General features: G+C 35.6%; 1 protein-coding gene across 2 annotated transcripts in view; it reads right to left on the reverse strand.

Moving 5' to 3' along the window:
• The window catches only part of MAN1A2 (mannosidase alpha class 1A member 2), a 152,798-nt gene that overhangs the window by 13,789 nt on the left and 111,846 nt on the right, over positions 1-27,163 (reverse strand). For both annotated transcript variants that reach the window (XM_027535743.1, XM_027535737.1), the window contains 3 exons: positions 25,495-25,714; positions 19,622-19,794; positions 16,528-16,643 (listed from right to left, as the gene is read on the reverse strand). In XM_027535743.1, coding sequence (XP_027391544.1) covers positions 16,528-16,643; positions 19,622-19,794; positions 25,495-25,714 — 509 coding nt within the window. The remainder of the gene's footprint in view (positions 1-16,527; positions 16,644-19,621; positions 19,795-25,494; positions 25,715-27,163) is intronic.

Raw genomic sequence — 27,163 nt, forward strand, 5'->3', positions numbered from 1 at the left:
ATGGAACAAAAGACTGGTTCAAAATTGGTAAAGGAGTATGTCAAGGCTGTATACTGTCATCCTGCTTATTTAATTTATTTTATTTTATTTTATTTTTGCTTATTTAATTTATATGTAGAGTACATCATGCGAAATGCCAGGCTGAATGAATCACAAGCTGCAATCAAGATTGCCGGGAGAAATATCAACTATCTCAGATATGCAGATGATACAACTTTAATGGGAGAAAGTGAAGAGGAACTAAGAGCCTCTTTATGAAAGTGAGAGTGAAAAACCCGGCTTACAACTCAACATTCAAAAACTATGATCATGGCATCTGGTCCTATCACTTCATGGCAAACAGATGGGGAAAACATGGAAAGTGTCAGATTTCATTTTCTTGGGCTTCAAAATTACTGCGGACGGTGACTGCAGCCATGAAATTAAAAGACACTTGCTCCTTGGAAGAGTAGCTATGAAAAACCTAGACAGTATATTAAAAAGCAGACACATCACTTTGCTGACAAAGGTCCATATAGTCAAATGTGGATTTTTGGTTTTTCCAGTAGTCATGTATGTATGGATGTGAGAGTTGGACCATAAAGAAGGCTGAGGGCCGAAGAATTAATGTTTTCGAACTATGGTGCTGGAGAAGACTCTTGAGAGTTCCTTGGACAGCAAGGAGATCAAACCAGTCAATCCTCAATAAATCAACCCTGAATACTGATGCTGAAAGGATTGATGCTGAAGATGAAGCTCCAATACTTTGGCCACCTGATGTGAAGAGATGACTCACTGGAAAAGATCCTGATGCTGGAAGATTGAGGGCAAGAAGAGAAGGGGGTGACAGAGGATGAGATGGTTGGATGGCATCACTGACTCAATGGACATGAGCTTAAGCAAACTTTGGGAGATAGTGAAGGACAGGGAAGCCTGGCACGCTGCGGTTCATCGGGTCACAAAGAGTCAGACACAACTTAGTGACTGAACAACAACAACTGAGGCAGGACTTTCTTGAGTAATCAATTTGGATTCCCATAAATTAGGAGCTTTTCTAGTCAGGCTACTGAAAACAGACACTATTCCTAGTCCTGTGTGATCACCATAAACTGTTTCCTTTACTCACAGATGACTCTCTCCCCCTCAATTCAGGTAGTTTCTTCATCCTGCCGAACACTACAGACTCTTGGGATCTCTGTACAGCTCTTTCCTCTCTGGTACTTTCCTGTAAACACTAGCTATCATAGTTTCCTTGGAATCACAGCTCCATCTCCTCAAGGAGTCTGCTGCACTCTGCCTCAGAAGTCCCCCTTCCTGTGCAGTAAACCGGAAACGCTATCATTAGACAGCAAGCTGGGACATACACGGGGCTCACCTGGGTTTTGTCCCAACTCTCAGAGATCTCAGTCCTTCATTGCCGTTTGTCCAGTGTTTTGAAAACTACTGATTCATACATAGTTTATCTGCTTGTTTCAAGGGGAAGGGTAAATAGGACCCTTGTTATCTCACCTTGGAGGAAGCAGAAGTCCTACTCTTCCATTTTCAAATACTTTGTTAAATGATTTGCTGAACACCATGCAATTATGCTCACAGAATCCCTTACGCTCTGTTATTAACCCAATTTAAAAAGATCATTAGAGTTTATCCAGCAAGAACTTGTTGTTAGGAACACTTTCTGGCTCTTCATGATCACTGATTTTTCTTTAAAGACTTCATACCATGACCTTCTAGAATTTTGTGAAAATGGACATTAAGTTCATCTATCTTCATTTTTCTCAATCCAACTTTTCCCTTCTTTAAAATTATGTATCTATTCTGTTGTGCTTCTCTCCATCATTCCCGAAAGAACATTAATACTGACTACAAAATCATATTTGTAGTAGTACCTTGGTGTGTAATTTCTTTGGATAATTGCAATCATTTAAAATAACAAGTTACCTTTCTCCCTTTGGGGCTCTCTCTGTCATATCTGTTTTCCTTTCATTACATTCCAGGGCAAGCCATAGGAAATGCAGTTAAAAGTACAGATGCTTTGGCATTTTTTTTTTTTTTTAAGTTCCCTTGGTAGCGTGCCATTGATTCTCTAATTTTTCATTGGGGTAAAAACACATAACATAAAATTTACCATCTTAACCATTTTTAAGTTCAGTAATATTATGTATATTCACATTATTGTGAAACAGAGCTCCAAAACTTTTTCATCTTGCAAAACTGAAACTCTATATCCTTTAAACAACAACTTCTCTTTTCCTCCTACTCCACCTCCTGGAAGAAGCTCCATCTTCTACTTTCTTTTTCTATGAATCTTATTACGGATATTTCAGGTAAGTGGAATCGTAACATTATTTGTCTTTTTGTGACTGGTTTATTTCAGTTTACATAATGTGCTCAGCATTCATCCATATTCTTGCCTCCCTAATTTTGATTCTAGAATCTTAACTCCATTACTTCTAGTGAATATTCTTTAGTCAGGCTAGTATTCTTCCTGTATTTCTAAAGAAAGGTAGCATTTATTTTCTCAAGCTGGATCCGTGAAATGACTTTCTGCTTTACCTCACTTATTAATACCTTATGCATTACTTAGCATCATTTCAATCTTTTGTCATGACTACTCCAGCTCACACTAAAGTTCCTTTCTCTGAATTTCCAAAACATTTATATTCTCTTGAGCACTATACGTGCACACGGACACACACACATTTTATACTTTTACTGAGTTTGCCCATGACCAGAAGTAAGAGATTTCTTAACCAGATTGTAAGCTCGTGGGTATAGTGTATGTTTCATATATTTAATTCTCAAATAGCACAATTCTGGGAGGAGCGCAGCTACTTAATAAATACTTTTTGACTTGACTTAGTTTATAAATCAGCTTTCAAGGGTTAAGTGAGCAGAGAATAGCAGAAAACAGGAGATTTAAAGTTACTTTTCTCATCTAGCTGGAAAAATAGTTCTCTCTTGTTAGAAAGCTAACTTTAAGATACAGTTACAGATAAGTTTATAAAAGATAAATGGAAGAGAATAGTGGCTTTGTTTTTTCAATCTTCCCTCTTGAACTATTTTTCCTGTGTAAGAATCCTCACCCCAGTAATCTATCTCATTGATTCTTCCTCTCTCACAAATAAATTACTAAGACACTTCTGATAACAAACTTGAATACTACTCTTGATGCTTTGTTGACAAAACCACTATCAAAACTGTCTTTGAACCTACTTCAAAGACACTTTTAATAGTCTGATAGCTGGCTAACTATACATTCATTTATGTATATGGAGAATAACTTTACAGGCAAAGGAAGATAACAGTAGCTATAAAAAGAATTAACTGAAACTACTACAGGAAATGACAACAATATCAGCAACAATATCTGGCTTCTGGATAACAATTTATTATCTTTTCCCTCCCCCCACCTCAATATTATAAAATTTTCAAACCTACAGAAATTTGGAAAGAATTTTACAGTGAAAACCATATACATTCTTTTTCTAGATATTACCATTAACATTCTGTAATCTCCTTATCACAAATCTATTACAATATTCATGTATTACTAAAATAGTCCCCTAGAAAAAGCATCTAATTATTCAACTTAGCTAAGTATCAAGAAAAACATACTCAGTAAAAATGCTTACAGGACTTCCTGATGGTACAGTGGATAGGAATCTGTCTACCAATGCAGGGGGTACGGGTTCGACTCCTGGTCTGGGAAGATTCCACATGTCATGGAGCAACTAACGCTCACCATAACTACTGAGCCCCTGCACCAGAACTCCTGGAGCCTGTGTGACCTAGGGCCTGAGAGCCACAACTACTGAGCCTGTGTGCTGCAACTACTGAAGCTGGAACGTGGCTAGAGCCCACACGGCCTAACTACTGAAGCCCATGTACCTAGAGCCTACACTCTGCAACAAGAGAAGACACTGCAATGAGAAGCCAGTGCACCGCAACTAGAGAGCCCACATGGACCAACAAAGACCCAGAGCAACCAAAAATAAATAAATTAATTAATTTAATTTTAAAAAATCGCTTGCGAAGGGAGAAACAGAAGTCTCGCTAGAGTTTTTTTTTAAACCAAAGCAAACTTAGAACACACTTCAGTCAACAATATTTACTGAAGTTTTGAGAAGAAGATTGTTGCCACAAATTTTAACTCTCTATCATTTCTGCTTTAAGATGCACCAAGATTAAAACATTTACAATTTTACTTAATAGCAAATTATTTGATAGTTGCAAAATAGATGACATTAGTTAGTTTTAAGGGAAGAATTAAAACATTTCTAGATAGAAAAAACTTAAGATTAAGATGCTTATATGTAGTCAAACATATTTCTTTTTTTTCTAGATTCCTTTCAAAAGTATATGATTAATGGACCACCAGTAAGTGAATGAATAAATAAAATGTGGTTAACCAGCCATATAACAGAATACTTATCGAGAGAAAGGAATATACTGATACATGCAACACCACCGATTGGTCTAAAATAAAATATGCTAAAAAGAATTTCAAACAAAAATAAGTGCATAATGCATGATTGCAATTATATGAAATTCCAGAATAAGCAACCTACAGTGACACAAACCAGATATGTGTTCAGGGACTCACTGGAAGATGAGGATAGAAATGTTCCATATTACCTGTGGTTGTAGTTACTCAGGCTTATATACTTGCCAAAATACAATGAACTGTACACTTAGAATACTTTAATAAAGCTGATTTTTAAAGTTAAGAAAAAAGATTGATGGAAAAGAAAAATAATCTTATTATGTGTTATTGCTACATAAGTACAATTTGAGTTGTAGCTCCCTCTACTGCAGGAAAAGAAAACTGGCAAGGACATTTCAAAATACAGTTTGGAAACTGAAAAAATACTCATATTAAACAGTGAAGTGAAATCCATTGTGTGTGTGTGTCCCTTAGTGTCTAATACTTAGATTGCACTGACGTTGTGGTAAGCCCTGCATGCTAAGTCACTTCAGTCATGTCCGACCCTTTGCGACCCTATGGATTGTAGCCTGCAACGCTTCTCTGTCCATGGGATTCTCCAGGCAGGGATACTGGAGTGGGTTGTTATTTCCTTCTCCAGGGAATCTTCCCAAGCCAGGGATCAAACCTGTATCTCTTATGTCTCCTGCACTGGCAAGCGGGTTATTTACCACTAGCACCACCTGGGAAGCCCCAGGTTAAGTCTTAAGAGGGATTAAAGAATGTGGAGACCATGCTGTGGTCCTTCAGTACACCACTTCAGGAGACTGGACTACATAAATATAACACTTGAGCAATGATTTGCCCACCTGACCTCATGGTGTACTAGCTATTCCTTATCAGGATAGGTAATTCCTTGATCCCTAATTGCTTCCTATAAGTGGTTTCCTGAGTCACAGATGTCAGTGGTTCCCGAAGTGTGATCCTCCAGACAGCAGCATCAGCATCACCTGGTAACTTGTTACAAATGCAGATTCTCAGACTCCACTCTCACCTGCTAATCAGCAACTTTGGCGAGGGAGTCCAGGATCTGTGTTTTAAGAAGCTTTCCGAGTGACTCTGATGCATGCTCAAGTTTAAGAACCACTGCCCTCGGTTTACCAATTTTTGTAACTTCTAACACCACTTAGTTTGCACTGTTTTTGCTTTTCTCCTTCATGTTGGCATCTGAATCTGTGACTCTCCAGAAAACAGATCAACTTTCTTGATTCCCTCACTTTCCACATCTTGCTGCCTTCTTCTTGCTTTATCAGTTTCTTGACTTATTATTAGCTATATTATCTAGCACTAACTGAATTCACACACTGAGCCTAAAGCAGGAAATAAAACAGGTCTATTATTCTCTTCTTCCCACTCCCATTTTGGCAAGATCTTATAAAACTGCTATTTTTCTGCTCTTGCTCTCTTGGAATCAAATGATTCCAATCCTTTATCCCACAAATATTTAATACTGAAACACGTATATGTGACTTCACCATTGACGGTGGGGATACAAGAATAACTAAAATACACAAAAACACCGTCCTTGTCGGTTCATATTCTAAGGCATATATTCTTATATCCCTAGGGAAATTTTATACTATGTTAGAATATAGATGCTATGGTGAAAATTAAAGTAACAGAAAATGAGAGAATAAGGGGACAATTTGAAATTTCACATAGGAAATCAGGAATGCTTTAAAAATTAGTTAGAAATGATAAAGTGATACAATTAAAAACTACTACTTAAGATTTGAAACTATAAGACACCTAGAAGAAAACAGAGAAACAGCTTCTTGACAGGGGTCTTGGCAATGATTTTTTTGGATATGACACCAAAAGCACAAGCAACAAAGGCAAAAATAAGTCTAACTATCTCAAATTAAAAAGCTTCTGCAATGCGAAAGACTCCAAAAAATGAAAAGGCAACCTACAGAATGGGAGAAGATAATTGCAAGTCATGTATCTGGCAGCAGTTAACATCCAAAATATATAAAAAATACACCTCAATAGCTAAAAACTAAATAACCCAATTAAAAACAGGCAGAGGAATTGAATAGACATTTTCCCCAAAATACACAGAAATGGCCAATAGCTATACATGCAAAGATGCTCGACATTATTAATCATTAGGAAAATGCAAATCAAAACCACAATGAGATATCACACCTGTTTCAATGACTGTTACCAAAAAGGCAAGAAATAACAAGTGCTGGTGAAGATGGGGAGAAAAAGAAACCCTTGTGAACTGTTGCTGGGAATGTAGTACAAGTCTTGCACATAATGTTCCACACAAAGAATACTTAAATGATGATGACAATGACATAAGAGCATCTCATTCCATACAGTTCTTGCTGTATGGTTATTAGATTTTCACACAGAGACAAGCACATGCACAACAGGTAAGTTTAGTAACTATACAGCATGATGATCTATTCATTAAGTGGAAGTGGATCATCACAAAGGTCTCCGTCCTCATCATCCTCATGTTGAGTAGGCTGAGGATGAAGAGAAGAGGAGGGGTTGGTCTTGATGTCTCAGAAGTGGAAAGGGAGGCAGGTACTCAGTATAGCTTTACAGAAATACAGCTTAAATTCTGACTTTTTTGCTTTTGCATTTTTCTAAAAATGTTTCTATGTGGTACCAATTACTCATATCATAGAAGGTCCATGTTGTAAAAGAATTCGAAAGCTGTCTTAAATAATCAGAACCCTCCTACCAGGTAGTCTAGGGTCAATTTGCTTCCTGGACTTGCTTCTTCCACATCATCTGCCACTGGTTTGGAAGGGCTCATCTTCTGTTAATTCTTCTGGTGTGGTGTCTAATAGCTCTTGAATTTCTGAAAGATCCATATCTTGAAACCCTTCACCTCCGTTTTTTTTATTTTTTTCCCCCATATCCACAATTTCTCTCATGATTTCTTTGATTGGCTCTGTTGTAGATCCTGTGAAGTCATGCATAACATCTGGACAGTTTTCTCCAGTAAAGATTTACTGTTTTGGGCTTGATGGCTTTCATGGCTTTTTCTTTAACAATGACAGCATCTTCAAGGCTGTAATCCTTCCATTCCTGTTGTCTCTACTGGGCTTCTCGTCCACAGTATTAAGTCTTTTATGTAAGTACCCTGTGTAAAGAGCCTAAAACATCTGTATGACCCCTGATCTAGAGGCTGACTTAGAGATGTTGTGTGTGGAGGCAAGTAGACCACTTTGATGCCTTTGGTGGTGAACTCTGGAGTTCTAGATGGCCAGGGTCATTGACCAATAATGAAAGAATTCTAAAAAGCAATCTCTTACTGGCAAGGTACTTTCTGACTTCAGGGACAAAGCAAGGATGGAACAAATTCAGAAAAGGGTTCTCCTCCAGGCCTTCTTATTGTGCAACCAAAAGATGGTGTTTTTCTTTTTCCTTCAAGGCTCAAGGGTTATTAGCAGCTTTGAATATAAAGGCAGTTCTGATCAACCCAACTGCATTTGCACAAAATAGCAGAGTTGGCAGTTAACAGTAGAGCTCTCTCTTCCTGCCTTAAATCCTGGTGCTTGCTTCTCTTCTTTACTAATAAATGACCTCTGTGGCATTTTTCCCCCTAGAATAGGGCTCTTTTGTCTGCATTAAAAACCTGTTTAGCCAGATATTCTTTATCCTCAACAATTTTCTCAGTGGTGTCTGGGAACTCATCTGCTGCCTCTTGGTCGGCAGAAGCTGCTTCTCTTGTTATCGTGACATTTTTTAAAGCCAAATCTCTTTCCAAAATTTAGCAAACCATCCTTTATTGGCATTAAATCCTCCAGCTTCAGATCCTTCACCTTCCTTTTGCTTTGTCTTATAATGATTTTTTCTCAAATTATACTAGTCTAAAGGAATGCCTTTCTTATAGCAATCCTGCACTCACATAAAAAGCTGCATTTTCATGGAAAGATAAAAGGTATTTTACAAAAAGTGTAAGGTTTTTGTGTCTGCTGATCTAGCTGCAGCGATGAATCCATGAATTTCTTTTTCTTTCACATAATCATCCTTACACAGATTCATTTATCATGCAGTAACAAACACTAGCTGCAGACCTCAATCTATAGTAAATGTCAAGCAATTCAATTTTTTCTTGCAATGTCAATGACTTTACTTCTTAGGAACATGTTCAGCATCACTGTGGGGGTACCATGGTGTTATTTACAGTTCACAATATTGCACTAAATATGATGAAAAATATTTAAAAACTAAAAGAGACCACTTTTTCCTTGATAACACAATTTACTAGAGAGATGAACTGCTCCTATGGAGATGATTAGCATTACTCTTCATTTTAAGCATATACTCAAATCATTGGACTGCAAATATAGTGCCATGTATATAGTCTGTGTTAGTGTGAGTTTTGAGAAATTTTAATTTTAATAATAGATCTGTATATATTTCATGGTAGTCTATGATAAAATAGACTAGTATGTACATATATTTTATGAATTCATGATGTACCTGATTTTTTTCCTTAATTTTTTCAATACTCCTAGGTCACACGGTTCATTTGCAAGTTTTTTTCAAATTGCCACAAAACTCAAAAAAACTTTCCAACATATTTATTAAAAATAACCTATATATAAGTGGATCTGCACAGCTGAACCTAAGTTATTCTAGGATCAACTATAATTATCTTTGGGAAGTGAAAATAGATGTGGCATACAGAAAAACTTTTATTTTTCATTTTTTCTGTTCCATACTACTTAATTCATTTTGCCATATCCACAGACTATTTTTCTACTTTAAAATATCAACATTCAAAAAAACTAAGATCATGACATCTGGTCCCATAACTTCAAGCAAATAGATGGGGAAAATGTGGAAACAGAGAAAGATTTTATTTTCTTGGGCTCCAAAATCACTGTGGACAGTGACTGTAGCCATGAAAGTAAGACACTTGCTCCTTGGAAGAAAAGCTATGATAAACCTAGACAGCATATTAAAAAGCAGAGACATCATTTTGTCAACAAAGGTCTGTCAACTCAAAGCTATGGTTTTTCCAGTAGTCATGTAGAGATGTGAAAGAAGGACCATAAAGAAGGCTGAGCACCAAAAAAGTGATGCTTTCGACCTTGGTCCTGGAGAAGATGCTTGAGAATCCCTTGGACAATGAGGAGATCAAACCAGTCAATCCTAAAAGAAATCAACCCTGAATATTCATTGGAAGGATTGATGCTAAAGCTGAAGCTCCAATATACTTCGGCCAGCTGATGCGAAGAGTCAACTCACTGGAAAGACCCTGATTCTGGGAAAGACTGGGGGTAGGAGGGGAAGGGGGCGACAGAGGATAAGATGGTTTGATGGTATTACTGATTGATGGACATGAGTTTGAGCAGACTCCAGGAGATGGTTAGGGACAGGGAAGCCTGGTGTGCTTCAGTCCATGGGCTCACAAAGAGTCAGACATGACTTGGTGACTACACAACAACAGACTATTTTTATACTTTAAAAATATCTGTATTAAAAACAATCATACTAGCCTTGATTACTGAGGAGCTACACAAGACAAAGGAAACAGATGTTTATCTGACTAATTTTAATGTGACAAGTGCTATGCTCTTCATTCTGTACAGTTTAACAAACATTTGTTGAGTGTATGTATACTCTATCCCAAACATGAAGCAGTGATGGTATTAATATTTGCAGACTATCAAAACAAAGGAAGTACTGTAGGTATACCTAAAGATGGCCTAATCCTGTCTTAGTTTTGGAGAGGACTCCCAGAGACAGTGATATTTGAGCTAGACCTTGAAAAAGTAATAGGATTTTCTAAGGGATATAAAAAAATAAATGATAAATTTCATGCACAAGTGAAAGCAAGAGTAAAGACACACACACTCAACAAATGTTTGTTGAAATATACAGAATGAATAGTATAGCACCTGTCACATTAAAATTAGATAAACATCTATTTCCTCTGCCTTGTGTAGGTCCTAAGAAATCAAGGCTAATATTAATTGTTTTTAATACAGATATCTCTAAAGCATAAAAACTGTATGCAGATATAGCAAAATGAATTAAATAGTATGAAACAGAAAACATACAGTAGGCAGGTATGGATCAAATAAATGCAGGGGGAAAGTGGTGTAGTAGGAGATGTGACTAAAAAGGTACATGCAGAACTCAATCATTCAGTAAAACAGCAAAGAATATAAAAAACACAGAAATACGAAACAAACTTTTTCGTCCATCTTTCTCACTTGTGGAAGTATACGTGTAGGATAATGTCTAGAAGTAGGATTACTGAGGCAAAAATAATGTGCTCTTAATATTTCAACACGTTCTTTGTAAAAAGATTTCCCCACCCACAACAAACAATGTACACGGTCACTTCCAGTGCTTGTAAGTGACTAGATCCATATGTTCTTATTAACACCAGAATGCGAACTTCTTAAATCTTAAGTAACTGAAAGTGAAACATGGTATTTGATTATTCATTTTATTTCATTTCTTTATGAGTGGGTCAAATATATATTTTTCATGTATTTATGGTATTTCCCATCTGTTTTCCAGTAAACTGCCTTAACTTTTTCCTTACAAGAAAATTTACCCATTGACAAGCAAAAGTACTGCAAATATATTTACACTGTAAAAGACAATTGATACTTTACTTTGTCTGATGTTCTTCCCCACCCCACCCCCACCCTTGCAGATGTTTATTTTTCTGCAATTAAAAATTTAAATCTTTTCTTCTATGGTTTCTGGGTTGTGTGTCATGCCATCTTCATCCTAACAGCTGGGGAGTAAAAAAAAACTTTGATTTGTTTTAGAATTTTACTTCATTTTTAATATTTAAAGCTATGTTCTATATAATTTCAGTTTTAGTATTTACAGGAATCCAGTTTTGGTTTTTTTTGGATAATTTTTCTAACTTCATTTATTAAATTATTTAACTTTTCCTCAATGATCTGAACTGCCTTTTTTCAAAGATGACATTTCCACATGTAAGTGGACTTATTTTTGAAATCTATCCTGTTCCACTGTTTAATTTATTCTTACATCATTTCTAAACCTTTTTAATTAGCATAGCTTTATAATGCACTTTTAAAATGATCTATTTTATATACAAATATTGTATACTATATGATATGAAGTAGGTTGTATTTTTCATTATCTGCAAGATTTGTCTCCTACGGTGATCATACTTTGTCAGCATAGCTAAGCTGGAACTATATTTGTCAGAATTACTTTCTCTGTACAATTCTGAGTTAGGGTTTGCTACAAAAAACATATATATGATGCGGAGGAAGAAAAAGCATGAGCCATTATGCTCTCAGGGGCAGTGCAGGGTTGCCACGTGCTGTTAAGAGTTATGCATATTGTCAGGGATTACCTGGCTCACCTTGGAGGTGTGGGGCAGCTGCCAGACCTGCATTTTCTGCAGTTCCTACTGGAGCACCTCATCAATTTCTCCAATTTCTAAGACAGGCTTGTATAGCCCCATGGCAGAAGGTGCCAAGTACTTCTGCAAGTCACTTGCTTATGAACACTGGAGGAAGTGAGACAGATGTGGGATCGCTTGTCCTTGTGAGTTCTCCAGCTTGTCCTCATTCTCCTTTGCTTCACATCTGCCTTTCTTTCCCCAGCTCCTAGGCACACTTTATACCTTCTACCTTGTATTTTGTGCCAGGTATGACTCTAAGGGCTTTGCTGTATTAATCCTCATAACAACCCTTTTAGGTGATACTATTATTAATTCCTCTTTTACAGATGATGAAACTGAGGTAGAGAGATGAAGTAATTTGTCCAAAGTCACACAACTATTAAGAAAAAGAGTTGGGAAAAAACAGATAAATATGAACTGGTTAAGAATACATGGTTAGATGTCTTTAATGTTTGGTTAACTTGGGTATATACAGAAAAGACATACCTATTAAATCTGTGCATGATACAAAGCTGGAATAGATAATACATTAAAAGAAAAACTCAAGGGTTCAAAAAATTTTCAATAAATTAGAATATGTTAAATCTACCAAAATAAAATTTAATGATGAATCAAGGGAAAAGGTAATTAAATTTCAGAAAAGCTAATCATACCAATATAAGAGAGAAAATAATTATCTTAGTTCATATTTAAAAGGAAAAAGACCTATAGTAAAATTTCAAGATATATTACCACGGCCACCATAAAACAGAATACAATACTATCTTCATGTATAAGTATGGCTGAGTCCCTTTGCTGTCCACCTGAATTGTCAGAACGTTGTCAATCAGCTATACTCCAATACAAAATAAAAAGTTTAAATAAATAAATGTTTTTTTAAGAAAGAATATAATAGTATCTTTCACTAATGAAGGTATAATGAGCAACTTAGTGACTGGTACTCTGCACTGGTTTAATCACATCTGATACAGTGTTCAGTCTAGGAAACCATGGAATCATTCTCCAGAGAAACCAACCAGAATGGTATCAGAAACAAATAATTCAGAAACTTGTCATCTTTAGCCTAATATATACAAATATTGTTAGTTAACATCCATGTAGAAGACTCCATATTTCCAAAGGATAAAGCATGGAACATAGAATAGAACTCACAGTGAAGCAGATTTTTAACTCAATATAAGAAACATGCTTCTAGTAAAGAGAATTCAAATTGGAAAAGTTAAACTGTCACTGTTTGCAGATGATATGATACTATACACAGAAGATCCAAAGGATGTTATCAGAAAACTACCATCAGAGCTCAGAGCTCTGGAATGAATTATCAGAGCTCAGCAATGAATCTGGTAAAGTTCCAGGTTACAAAATTGATACATAAAAATCTGTTGCATTTCTATACATTAACAGTGCAACATTAGAGAGAGAAATTCAAGAAGCAATTCCATTTAACATCATTCTTTGCATCACAAAGAATAAAATATCTAGGAATAAACCTACCTAAGGAGACAAAAGATCTGTACTCTGAAAACCATAAGATGCTGATTAAAGAAATCAAAGAAGATATAAACAGATCGAAAAGTATACCATGTTTGTATTTTGGAAGAATCAATATTGTCAAAAAGACTATACTACCCAAGGCAATCTAAGAGCCAACGCAACCCTTATTAAATTACCAGTGGCTTTTTTCACAGAACTAGAACAACAACAACAACAACAAAATCTCAAAATTTGTAATGAGACATGAAAGACCCTGAAGAGTCAAAGCAATATTGAAAAAGAAAAATGGAGCTGGAGGAATCAGGTTCCCTGACTTCAGACTATACTACAAACTACACTCATCAAAACAGTAAGGTACCACATTAAAAACAGAAACATAGATCAATAGGATAGAAAATCCAGAAATAAGGCCATGCACCTACAGTCAATTAATCTATGACAAAGGAGGCAAGATGATACAATGTTGGAAAGACAGTCTCTTCAACAAATGGTGCTGGGAAAAGTGGACAGCCAAATGTAAAAAAAAAAAAAAAATGAAATTAGATTATTCCTTAACTCCATACACAAAAGAAGCTCGAAATGGGTTAAAGATCTAAATGCTAGACCAGACACTATAAAACTCTTAGAGGAAAACATAGGCAGAACACTCTCCAACATAAATCACAGCTGCTGCTGCTGAGTCGCTTCAGTCGTGTCCGACTCTGCGACCCCATAGACCGGCAGCCCAGCAGGCTCCACCGTCCCTGGGATTCTCCAGGCAAGAATACTGGAGTGGGTTGCCATTTCCTTCTCCAGTGCATGAAAGTGAAAAGTGAAAGGGAAGTCGCTCAGTCATGTCCGACTCTTAGCGACCCCATGGACTGCAGCCTACCAGGCTCCTCCATCCATGGGATTTTCCAGGCAAGAGTACTGGAGTGGGGTGCCATTGCCTTCTCCTTAAATGAGATGACGAAGCTTCATCTTTTTTAATCCATCTCCCAGAATAATGGAAATTAAAGCAAAAATAAACAAATGGGGTCTACTTAAACTCAAAAACCTTTGCACAGCAAAAGAAACAATAAACAAAATGAAAAGACAACCCACAGACTGGGAGAAAATATTTGCAAATGATGTGACTGATAAGGGATTAGTCTCCAAAATTTACAAACAGCTTATTACATTTAATAGCATAACAACAAGAAACCCACTCAAAAAATGGGTAGAAGACCTGAATAGACATTTCTCTGAAGAGGACATACAGCCAAGAGGCACATGAAAAGATGTCCAACATTGCTAGTTATTAGAGAAATGCAAATCAAAACTACAATGAGATATCATGTCACACCAGTCAGAATGGCTATCATAAAAAAATCCACAAACAACAAATGCTGGGAGAGAGTGTAGAGAGATGGGAGCTCTCCCGCACTGTTGGTGGGAATGTAAATTGTTACACCCACTATAGAGAACAGTACAGAGGTTCCTCAAAAAACTAAAAACAGAACTAACGTATGACCCTGCAATCCCATTCCTGGGCATACATCCAGAGAAAAACATGGCCCAAAAAGATATATGCACTTCAACGTTCTTGCAGCGCTGTTTGCAATAGCCAAGACATGGAAACCACCTCAACGTCCATCGACAGAGGAATAGATAAAGATGTAGTACATATAGACAATGAAATATTACTCAGCCACTAAAAAGAATGAAATAAGGTCATTTGCAGCAACATGAGTGGACCTAGAGAGTGTCATATTGTGTGAAGTAAGTAAGACAGAGAAGGAGAAATATGACATCCTTTATATCTGGGATCTAAGAAGAAATGATACAAATGAACTTACTTACAAAACAGAAAAAGACTCTCAGACTTAGAAAACAAATTCATAGTTGCTGGCGGAGCGGGGGTGAGGGGTGGGGTGGAGCAATAGTTAAGGACTTCAGGAAGGTCATGTACACATTGCTATACTTAAAATGGATAACCAACAAAAACCTATTGTATAGCACATGGAACTCTGCTCAATGTTATGTGCCAGCCTGGATGGTAAGTTTGGGGGAGAATGGATACATACATATGTATGGCTGAGTCCTTTTGCTGTTCACCTAAAACTATCACAACATTGTTAATAAGCTATACCCCAATACAAAATGTTTTGGTGTTAAAAAAAAAATTAAAAACATGAATGTGCTTCTAATAATAAAAGCTTCTGAACAATGCAGTGTTAGCCTTATAAGGCAGTGATGTGCTTTATCATCTAATGAGATTAACAAAACACCTTATGACACACTGTTCTTTATGTTGTAAAGAGATCTGTAGCACTGGGAATGTCCGTATGTAGAGAGGAGGAATGGACTGGAATGGTGTTTGTTGGATCTCTAAATTTTTTGCAGCTCAAAAAATTTCTTTTGATTCTAGGCATAAAGACAGCAACTGAATTTGAGGCAGGAAAATAAGCAGTTTAATTTATTTTTACCTGATAACAAAAGCAAAACCAGAAAAGCATCTAAAAGAATAACACCAATTAAGGTACATGACAGTATACATTTTGATGTTGCTGAAATACTTATCAAGATATTCATCTATATATGTATATGTGCACTTAATAGCCTACTTAATATTATACAGTGAAGAGTCTATAATATCCATTGTGGATGTACAATAACTTATTTAACTTTCCAACTAATACTAACCCAAGAGTAACTTTTTATAAACCTTCAATAAACATTCATGTACATAAATCTTTTTCCATAGCCTTGACTATATAAGAGTATTGATATATTCTTATAGAGCTTTCCAGAATTCTGCCATTATACTCAAATTATGAATTTTAAGATAGGGTGAAAAAGCACACAAGCAAGATACACAGGCGCACATATGCAAAACAATTTCTGCCCCAGAGATCCTAATACCAGAGAAAACAGACACACCATAGTAAGTTGGTCTTGATTTTATGCATTTCTTTTTTAATAGTAAATTCGTTAAGAAGACAATGTTAATGCATAGTAAAGGGCTAAAGACAAAATAAAGGTACTCTTATTTGACAAAGAGTCTAAGTCATTCTTCCATGAGATGAAACTAAAAATTGAAGAGTAAACTATACAAGACTTCACTATATATTTGGAATAAAATTTACTGGAATAAAACATAGTCACAATTGATCACATAGTGACCACATAGCAAAACCAGCCTACAGTTTAAAAAAATTTTACAGCATCTACTTACTTTAATGTTTCAGCAAGAAAGAAGCTCTGCTGTACATCATCATGCGTAGGAGTAGAGGAGTACACATCCTTCACCCCAGAAAATCCGCCACTGACTCGGCAATACTTTTCAATAGCCTGTGAAAGAGATCAGACAAGAGTCAGTTCCATAGAATTTCAAGTTTTGAAGGACAAGTTAAGGAACCATAGTTAAAAGTTCAGAGAATCTCTATGAAAATTTTACAGTTTCAGAATAAGACTTTTTTAATCAGATGGAAATAGCCTTGCACTGGAAAAATTAACTGAAGCATCCTGTTTGATGTAGAATGTCTCTCCAAAACTCTTTAATCTTTTTAAGATATTTTATATTTTCCTAACTTAGGAGTCAAATTTAGTCTATTCACACTGAGTTAGAGATCTGTCTGGTACAATAAAACCTCATTAATTCTGACAAATCAAGAGGGAAGTCAGTTTGAATTAAAAATTTTAAAAGCAATTTTATCATTTCCAAGGATAAACAACAATCCAACTCATGCTAAAAAGTGTATTACTGAAGGAGCTCTCCACAGCAACAGCAATATGATATTTACTGTAAACACACTATATGCCAGTGTATTATCATAATCCTATGAATTAAGCATTATAGTTGGTATAAACTGGCAGGAAGAGCCCACCCTCACACCTATTACAATAATAATCACAAATATTGAGAGCTAACAATCATTAAGAATTTACTATATGCTGAAGGCTTAAGAGCTTTAAATCTATTAACAATTATATTTCTAACAACCCTGTGAGGCTATCTTAATAGCTTTACTATTCAGATGGGAAAACTGAGGCAAAGAGTAATTTGCTCCACATTATTATTAACTACTATGTTCTACTGCCCAAAGGGGAGTTCATATTCTTAATTTATCTTTCTTCATCTTTGAACATGTCTGAATAAAATATTCTGAATTAAAAAGAATCTATTCAAAACCCTGTTAATTCAAAACTATCAAACATTCTGCTTTTGTAGATGTATTACTCTTTGCAATTAAGCCATACAGAAAGAGTTGAAAGCACATATGATTCTTTCCTTTCTCTACCCCACCAAACCCAGAGAAATTGAATGAAGGTATGGTTATTTAACTCATCATTATGCTGTGGCTTACTGCTTCTAGCCTTGCTACTTTTCTTACTTATATGGTCTTCCTCCTTTCTGAAGAAGAGCTAATTAACACTTACACTATTCATTTTTACATAATTCCTCTAAATATGAAGCAATAAATGTTAGGGGACATTCAAGTCATATTCATTGCAGGATTACCTTACCTCTTTCCCTTATACTGGAGAACGGAATGACAATCTACTCCAGTATTCTTGCCTGGAGAATCCCATGGGCAGAGGAGCCTGGCGGGCTACAGTCCATGGGGTCGCAAAGAGTCGGACACAACTGAGCGACTAACACTCACTTCTCCTATATATTGGTTTACCTCAGCATTAGTAAGCCGTTACTACACAACAGAAGTGTGTGTGTGTGTCCTATTCTCAAACCACTGTGCCAACACTGTGTCTCTTTCTCAACTGTGGCAGGACACTCCTGCACAAAGTTCCCCTAGCAGCTGTGTTCCCAATTTTGGACCCAGGCAGAGAAAAGCAGCAACAATAAATGCTTTGCCTGTTCCTGCTCTGTATTTGTAATCACCTTGCTTCTATTAATAGTCTCTTAAACTCCATAAAGAACATCTATGTCTGAATGGCAAATGACACATAAGTGTCCTCACCTTAGTTCAAGTCTTTATCACATCATTTCTACATTATTGCAGTGGTCTCCAAAACCCACCAACTTGCAGATTACAATCAGATCCTTTTGTTGTGTTAGTCCCCACTAAAAAGTCTTCAACATTTCCTTCCCCTTTCAAAAACCTTTAGTAGTCCCAGGATGGACTCTTAAAGTTAAGGAGTTTTAGTGGGTAAGAGATGGAGAAGAAAAAGAAGATCAGAGAGATTGTGAGCTAGGCAAAGGACCTTCTACCCCTACTTTGCAAATGAGAAACACTTGCATAGTACATGAGAAAAGTGTGTGTGTATGACATCTGAAACACTGAGTAAAGTATTCATGCCTTGACCTAACATGCAAGACTATCTACATAATGGCACCAAACTTTTGTCTAGTTGACCCGTGAAACCTTCTTTTTCATAAATTGGGCTACATTCTGATCTAAAATACATCTTACACATTCTTGTCTGCACAATTTATTAACACTATTTATCTCACCTAGAATGTCTTTGGTTCTATCTAGACTCCAAGTTTAAGGTAAATAATTTGAATATGACTATCCATTGTAATTAGTACTATTTATCATAATTAGTATGTCTCAGAGAATAAAACACCTCCTCACTTCCAGTGATAAGCTATATTTTCATGAACAATCTTATTGACTTTTCTTTCTCCCAGGTACTGATGACAATGGAATTCTCTGAAAGGTTAGCGTTTTACAAGTAAACCATTTGCTTTCTTTACTTACTAACCATTAAAAATTCCTCTTTTCAAATATATGTATGTGAACACACACACCCAGGTGGCACAGTGGTAGAGAATCTGCATGGCAATGCAGGAGATACAAGAGAGGTGGTGGGTCTGATCCCTAGGTCAGGAAGATCCTCTGAAATAGGAAATGGCAACCCATTCCAGTATTCTTGCCTGGAAAATTCCATGGACAGAGGAGCCTAGGGGGCTACAGCCCATGGGGTTGCAGTCAGACATGCCTGAGCATGCACACAACACACACACACATATATGGAGAGACAGAGTATGTGTGTGTGTTGGCATTATCTTTCAGTGTAGAAAAATTTTAACAATTCAATAATCCTTCTTGTGGTGCCACTAAAGAATTACTCTGAACACAAACTGAAGTGAATGGGGGTTAATTTACCTAGGCTGTGAATCTGGGCAATTTTACAATGATTTTAGTTTACTCTAGAGGTTAAGCATTAATAGTCAAATATAGAAATTTTATAATCATAGTGAAAAACTGCCATTTAAATGATTCTAAACATGAAGTAACATGGATGAGGACACATGGCACTGATTTAACAGTCTTGCACATAAAATGAAATCCTGGCTTATTTACCAGTGCTGCTTCCCAGCCCCACTCCCGGTATCTTGGATCGTGAGTGAATCGCCAGAGGTACCAATAGGTTTCAATGACTTCTGGACGGAGGATGTAATACTTTTCAGCCTGCCGGACTGCCACAGCTTCTACTGCACCATCAAACTTGAATGATTCAGGACCAAGCTTTAATGCTGTAACATGACAAAAGAAATAAATGAGCACAGTAAACCATTTTTGTTGGGTTTGCCAGAAATTTTTCCTCCCTTGAAAGAATACAGTATAAAGTAATTTTATAGCTGTTTTATTGCTGCTGTTTTGCAAAATCAGTGACTTTAAAAGCTCCACATTTTCTTATAAATATTTCTATTATTCTGACATGAAATATTTTTCATAATGTATATCAACATACTGCTACATCTAACTGAAGTGACAAGAGTCTAGTAATTCTTTAGAAACAAATTTAAGGCTAGACATAAGCACATTACATTCCTGTTTTGGTCCAAAATCAAATGAAACAGATAAATAACTGTATTGTGCAAAATTATTTTTTTAAAAGTCAAGACAATTTAAGTCTTTTTAACATAACACATACATGTAAGAAAACATTTCAGAGCTCAGATTTTGAGTTAGATTTAGTTGCAGATTATAATCTTTTAAGTATACCATAGTACGTTAAGAAGCAATACATTTTAAAACTTAAAGCTAGTTTTAAAAATCATCTCTCTTCTATAACCTCTGTATATACAGCTAGGAAGAGGTTCAAATCGCCAACCACTAAGAATTTCATCAGTAAATTGCCCATTTATCAGTCTGAATAAATACCTGAAACTAACAATACTGTAAATCAACTACAGTTAAAGAAAAAACTTAAAAGAAATATTGCCATTACACATATACAACATTACATAAAATACCTTAAATTATGATTTCCATTCAGGCTGGAATATAGTACTACATGAAAGACTTCTAAAGAACCTCTTTCTAATCATACCCAGCACTCTATACCTGGGCAATACAAAATCACCCTGCACTGGGATGTTGGAGTCACACACAATTACCACTCTCAGCTGTCACGTTTCTTTTTTACTAGTTTGTATCAGTGCCAAATAATTTCAAGGTCTCTCACTTCTTCCAAGAAATGCTAGGTACTTTTATATTTTCTCAGAAAAGGTAGCATAAGAACCATGCCAAAACAAAAGCATGCCATAGTTGTTGGCATGACGTTTGCAGTGGCCAAATTTTAGCATTGTAAGGGTGACACCATAAACTCCTTTAATCATAATTAAAATAAAGCATTTCATACCACTGCCCACACTGGAGAAAAAACACAAACCAAAAAACACTGTAGTGATGGTAGCTCTATTAAAAGCAAACCATGATCCAGAAGAGAGCTGAAAAGCAAGCTATTATTGCTAAGTCTTGGAGAACTAAAGTAGAACCGAAGCAGGCGTTTTTAACCTGAGGACATAACTCTATGGTAGGCTTTCAAAGAGGGAGATAATGTTGTGTCTAAGAAGCCTCTGAAATTGCATGCAAAACTTTATGTGTGCTCATATAGTTCTGACCACCTCCTCAATGGGATGTGAGGTAAGGACTAACCAAGAAATTATCAATATATTGTAAGAAAACTTCTACTCAGCTTACTGACAAGATCTGGCATACAATCAAATATTGTTTGTCATTTAAAAATGTTTTTAAAATAAGAAAAGCCAAACAAACATCATAGGCACCAAAATGAGAGTAATCCAATAAATAGGAAGAAAAGTCACTTACTCTGGGTTTCATGTTTTCCTTTTCTCAAAGACCAGGAGTGTTAAGTGATTGTATGGAGTTTTCAAATGTTAACCTTTTAAGGCTAACTTTAAATTAGATAATAATCCCATAATCATAATGATATCACTTGAGTTAAAGTAGACATTGGCTGTGTGGAACTAATATTTTAGACTTCTTAGTAAAATTTTTATTTCACTGATTAATCATTTATAACTTCATTCATGAGGAGTTGGTGAGTAAAAACATGCAAATCTAATACACATACCATATCCATTATTTTTGCCAAATCATTGTTTTGACGTTTCTGAGGGCATTAATTCTCAGGTGCTCTTTTGCTTAAGCAATGTTGTAAAAAATAATTTCAAAACATTCTACCTCTACTTAATTTCTATTCCTTACCTAAAATTTCTCACTTACAATCGATACATCATTTCTAAAAGGAAAATAACTAATCCAACAAGTAAAAATTGAGTCAAAATCATAAATAATTTAGTACTTGAGTAAAAAGAATCTAGAGGATGCAAAATCATATAATGAAGGTGAAGGAAAGAGATACGCACAAATTTTAAAAATGAAAGTAAAATATCAATTGAAATAAAAAGTCAGTTGTAAGACAGTAAGAGATAATTTTAAAGCAGGCACAGGTTTGTAAAGTCATGGGAAATAAAATTCATACGCATCTTTCAGGGCAGGTAGAATCTGTAAAGATGGAAAAATAATTACACTTAAGTCAACAAAAGATATTTAACAAAATCTAAAAAGCACATGACAGAGGATGAGATGGTTGGATGGCATCACTGACTCAACGGACTTCAGTGTGAGTAAACTCCAGGAGCTGGTGATGGACAGGGAAGTCTGGCGTGCTGCAGTCCATGGGGTCGCAAAGAGTCGGACACGACTGACTGACTGAACTGAAAAAGCACGAAGAACATTCTTGGACATGCAATCTGACTGCAGTGTCAGTGGTCTAATAGCAAGAGAAGAATTTAAACTATTTTCCTGCATCCTTTCCTATCAACTTAAGCAAACAATAGCTGTAAAAACTCTTAAAATATGTCCATTTCTCCATGTTCAATGGATGTTTTGTCTAAACAGATTAAATTTCCCCCCAGATGTGACAGCACACAGTCTGAGGAAGGCTTTATCCAATTTCAATGTGAAGTAAATTAAGCTATATAATAGTCATTATTTTAATAATGTTCAGCAGTTTGTCTGTCTTTTTAATCTAGAAACCCAGATAGAGAAAGTACTATATTCTGGAAGTCTTAAGATCTGGTTTGGCATTTATTTTGCATTATACCTCAGAATATGTGCTTCCCTGGTGGTTCAGATGGTAAAGAATCTGCCTGCAATGCAGGAAACCCGAGTTCAATCCCTGGGTCAGGAAGATTCTCTGGAGAAGGAAATGGCAACTCACTCCAGGATTCTTGCCTGGAGAATTCTATGGACAGTGGAACCAGAAGGCTTATAGTTTATGGGGTTGCAAAGAGTTGGACATGACTGAGTGACCAACACTTTCACTTTTCATACCTGAGGTATGAATAAACTAAAACAATGTATCAAACTAGCTTCCCATGTGGATATAATGTCTTCCCAGGTGGCACTAGTGGTAAAGAACCCACTGGCCAATGCAGGAGACACACGGGACATGGGTTCGATCCCTGGGTTGGGAAGATCTCCTGGAGGAGGGCGTGGCAACCCACTCCGGTATTTTTGCCTGGAGAATTCACAAGGACAGAGGAGCCTAGTGGACTACAGTCCACAGGTTCACAAAGAGTCAGACACAACTGAAGCAATCTAGCACACAACACCAAATTACTGCTCTGTTTCATGAAGATTCAGCAGTGTTTCCTACAAACCTAGCTAAATATTAAGCAGTAGGCCATGTTTATCAGTAAGTGGAATATATGAATAATAACAGATTTTGAAATAATGTTAATTCTAATTCCAATAAACTGAAGTGAAATCCCAAGGCAGTAATTACTGCATGAAATTAACCCAAATAACTACTAAGAAGTGGATATATTTTTAAACAACTTAGCCAAAAATTACAGCACAGCTATAAGAAAATACAGCAGAAGATGTAATAACCTAGCGGGAAGTAAGCATAACTAGGACTGTATGTTTTAATTAAAAGATCTAAGCTGGAGATTAAAGATAAGTAAAAACAGTGAAAGAGTTGAAAATACAGGATACAAATCAAATAGTAATCTTTTGGGGCATACCATGGGAAAGAGCCACAGGTTCATTGACTGGCAATATGAAAACGACATCAGAACAAGCATAACAACAACCATAAACTGCATTTTTAAAAATTTTATTTAAACTCGAAAACATTCTGTAGAAGACAGGTTGGATATTATTATCCCAGTATTTTGCAGATGGAGCAACTGAGGCTTAGGAAGGTTAAATGATTTGCCTAAGACTCATAGATAATAAATAGTGGAACATGGGACTTTTCAACCTAGTTCACACGTTCTTTTCATAGTACCAGTGTTTCAAATCAGCATTGGCAATATCACTATGAAATGCGCAAGTCAGAACTGTACAGTAATATGAGGAATCCTTTCATAACTCTGGTATTCTATGAATTTTTCAAAGGCAAGGAAGACATCTGTTCACACTTTAACCCATAAGAATCCAGCATAATGCTCGGCACAAAATATGTGCTTCATGTTTAATGGAATGAATGATTAATTATAATAACCATAATAGACCATATTTTAATGTGTCTGTTGCATGAAATCCTATTTTAGATCCAGTAGTTGATTTGTGGTCAAAATCTGCATAACAAGTATTATTATCATGGGTCCTAGTACAAACACTTAATATCCATTCTGTTCCTTGAGGTCATACTAATTTCAGCTATATTTTAAGTATGTATTTGATATTCTACAATATATCTTAACTTCCATTTGTAACTCAGGTCACTGACTTCAGATGCATTATGTACTAAGTTAAATCACCACAAAATGATATGTGCCTCAATGTCCTTTTGACTTAGTTATATTTTGTCAAGAAATGGAATCTTCGCTTTAGTTACTGAGATAAACTGAAAGGTCAATTTCATAGTAAGTTCAATTACTTATTATATAAAAATATGACATTCATAAACTAGGATAAATTTTAAACCAATCATATCAGTTTCATAGTACCTGATGATATATTAACCCTGAAACACAAATTTAGTTATTTAACTAAAGCAACATTTCAATTTCTGAAATCACAACAGAAATTCCTAGCTTTCAGTTTTTCAGGGAGCCCATTATCCATTATTTCATATAGAAACATACATTTTTAAAGCCAGAGGAAAAACTTGGAAGACCTTGCTCAGTGTTTCTTAACACTATTCTTCAGGCTTTTATTTAAATCTAATTGCCTTCTCCTTCCATGAAATTCTATATTTAACAAATACATATATACTGTTTATCTATGACTAAATGCATGAATGTGTATGTGTGTGTGCGTGGATGCACAAACAATATTTTTCACCCTCAGGAACCAACTTTTGTCACCTGTAAAACTGAGAATCATCTCACTGTTTTTAGGTGAGGACACTGAAGTCCAGAAATATCACCTATTTCCCTAAAGCAACATGAAAGCTTCTTTTTAAAGGCACAAACAACTTAAAAATTATTGTGAACTAACAGACAAACTACCAGTTATCTAGATATCAATTATACATTCAATTTAACTAATATCTTTTGGCTATTCCTATTTTCACAAGATAGGCAAGGCATGTAACCTAAATCAATTCTATACTCTTTTAAGCAACTCATTATTTATAGAAATGGAAATAAACTAATGCTTCTATATTAAAATAATGTTATCCCATGCATTAAGCCCTACCTATTGTCTTTAAAACAACTTATTCAAAATCTTTATTTAAAAAAACAGAATTCAGAATAATAATTTAAAAAAAGATTCAGGAACACGTATTTAGAATTAAAATTCAAGTTTAAAAAAAATAATTTACTATGTTAGAATAAATTATTTTGAAGTGAAAAATGCCTATTTATTTTCCTTCTAATTCCTGGACATATTATCTTAAGATTAGTTTAAACTAAACAATTAGCATTAATTTAGTAATTAATTTAGTTTAGTATTAATATTCTTACCAGTTCTGTCATAGGACTCATGACATGTACGTGCAATTTCCGCTCCTAGCTCTAAATAATGTCCAGCTTTATCCATTCTGGAACCATCTGCTCCTAGTACAAACATTCCCCCAGCAAAGCAGGCCAAATGCCCCATCTTCTTTTCCAAGTGCCCATTCTTCCATTCTCCAATAAAGGTAAGACCTCCACGAGACTTCCTAATAAGATGTTTTTCTATAGCCTATAAGAAAGAGTAGATATTCCAAATTTTAGAGGCAAAGTGTTAGTATTCAGATTTACTACATCCTTCTGGCACAAAACCTTGGTAAGACGATATTCTACAAAGCAATAACTATCCTGAACTGAAAGACTTAATTACAATAATTAAGTTTAGGAATGAACAATCAAGTTACATATAATCTTAAACAAATATTTCAATCACTACTATAATGAGACAAGGTGGGAGACAGGAGACTGGCCTGAAAATTACCTTTCAACATAACATTACCCATATTACTGTTTTTCTTCTTCTTGCTCTAAATGAAATGCATAATAATCACTCAGTTGAGGTCAGGATGACAAGTTATAACTCAGAGACCCTGCTAATTTATTTTCTATTTCATACAACAAAATGTTAATAGGAAGAATAACACTCAGGTTAAACAGAAAAATATGATTTTGGTAATTAGTTAAAATGGCTTCTTTTTCATATAATTGCTCAAGTATTTTAAGAAGGTTTAGTAGGTGAAATAGCTTAATGTTATAAAACTTAGAAAAATAAACTGAAAAGTTCAAACATAATTCCTTAGTCCCTTCCTTCAAAAACTTAGGCATTTGTTTTGGAGGCTGTGCCATGGTTAAGAGAGGCCATGAGATAATATCAATTTTATCCAGTTTCCTAAAATGTCAATTTTACTTCTTCTGAAATGTCAACTTTACTGAAAGGAATGGGAATGATGAGAGAAATCTTTATTAAACCTGAATATAACACAAAGTAGAGTCCAACAATCATGCTTAATTTTAAAAATGAAAAATTTTAAGAGCTTTGTTCCTTTGGCCCATGTTCTTAGATTTTGCTGAGAGGAGCTAAAGATTAATTCTTCACCTTCTTTGTAAAACTATAAGGAACTGCATTAATTTAATTCTCTCTGGTAGAAATTATTATACATGATTAAATATTATACTTTTCTGATAATAAAAGATACTAAGACTCAACTCATATTATGGGCTGTTCTCTGACAAGCTCAATAACGATCAGCTTTCAAATGTTTTTTCTATATTCCTTGTCACAATGTTTGTTTTACAGAAACATAAGGACTATGCCTTATTTATCATCTTATACTCCACAAGCCCTGCAGGATGCCTTCAACGATTGTTTAATAAGTCATTTTATAAATAAACAGTACTCTTTGATAATTTTATTAAGCCTATTAGAGCAAAGAGGGGTAGCTGATAATCATAATGATAATAAGCATTTACTGTTGCTTTGCTCAGTCGTGTCTGACTCTTTGCGACCCCATGGACTGTATCCATGGGATTTTCCAGGCAATAGTCCTGGAGTGGATTGCCATTTCCTTCTCCAGGGGATCTTCCCAACCCAGGGATCGAACCCGGGTCTCCCGCATTGTAGACAGACACTTTACCATCTGAGCCACCAGGGAAGTCCTTAACTGTAATACTCAAGCACAAA

Source organism: Bos indicus x Bos taurus, chromosome 3 (genome assembly GCF_003369695.1).
Source record: "Bos indicus x Bos taurus breed Angus x Brahman F1 hybrid chromosome 3, Bos_hybrid_MaternalHap_v2.0, whole genome shotgun sequence".
Classification (NCBI taxonomy): domain Eukaryota; kingdom Metazoa; phylum Chordata; class Mammalia; order Artiodactyla; family Bovidae; genus Bos; species Bos indicus x Bos taurus.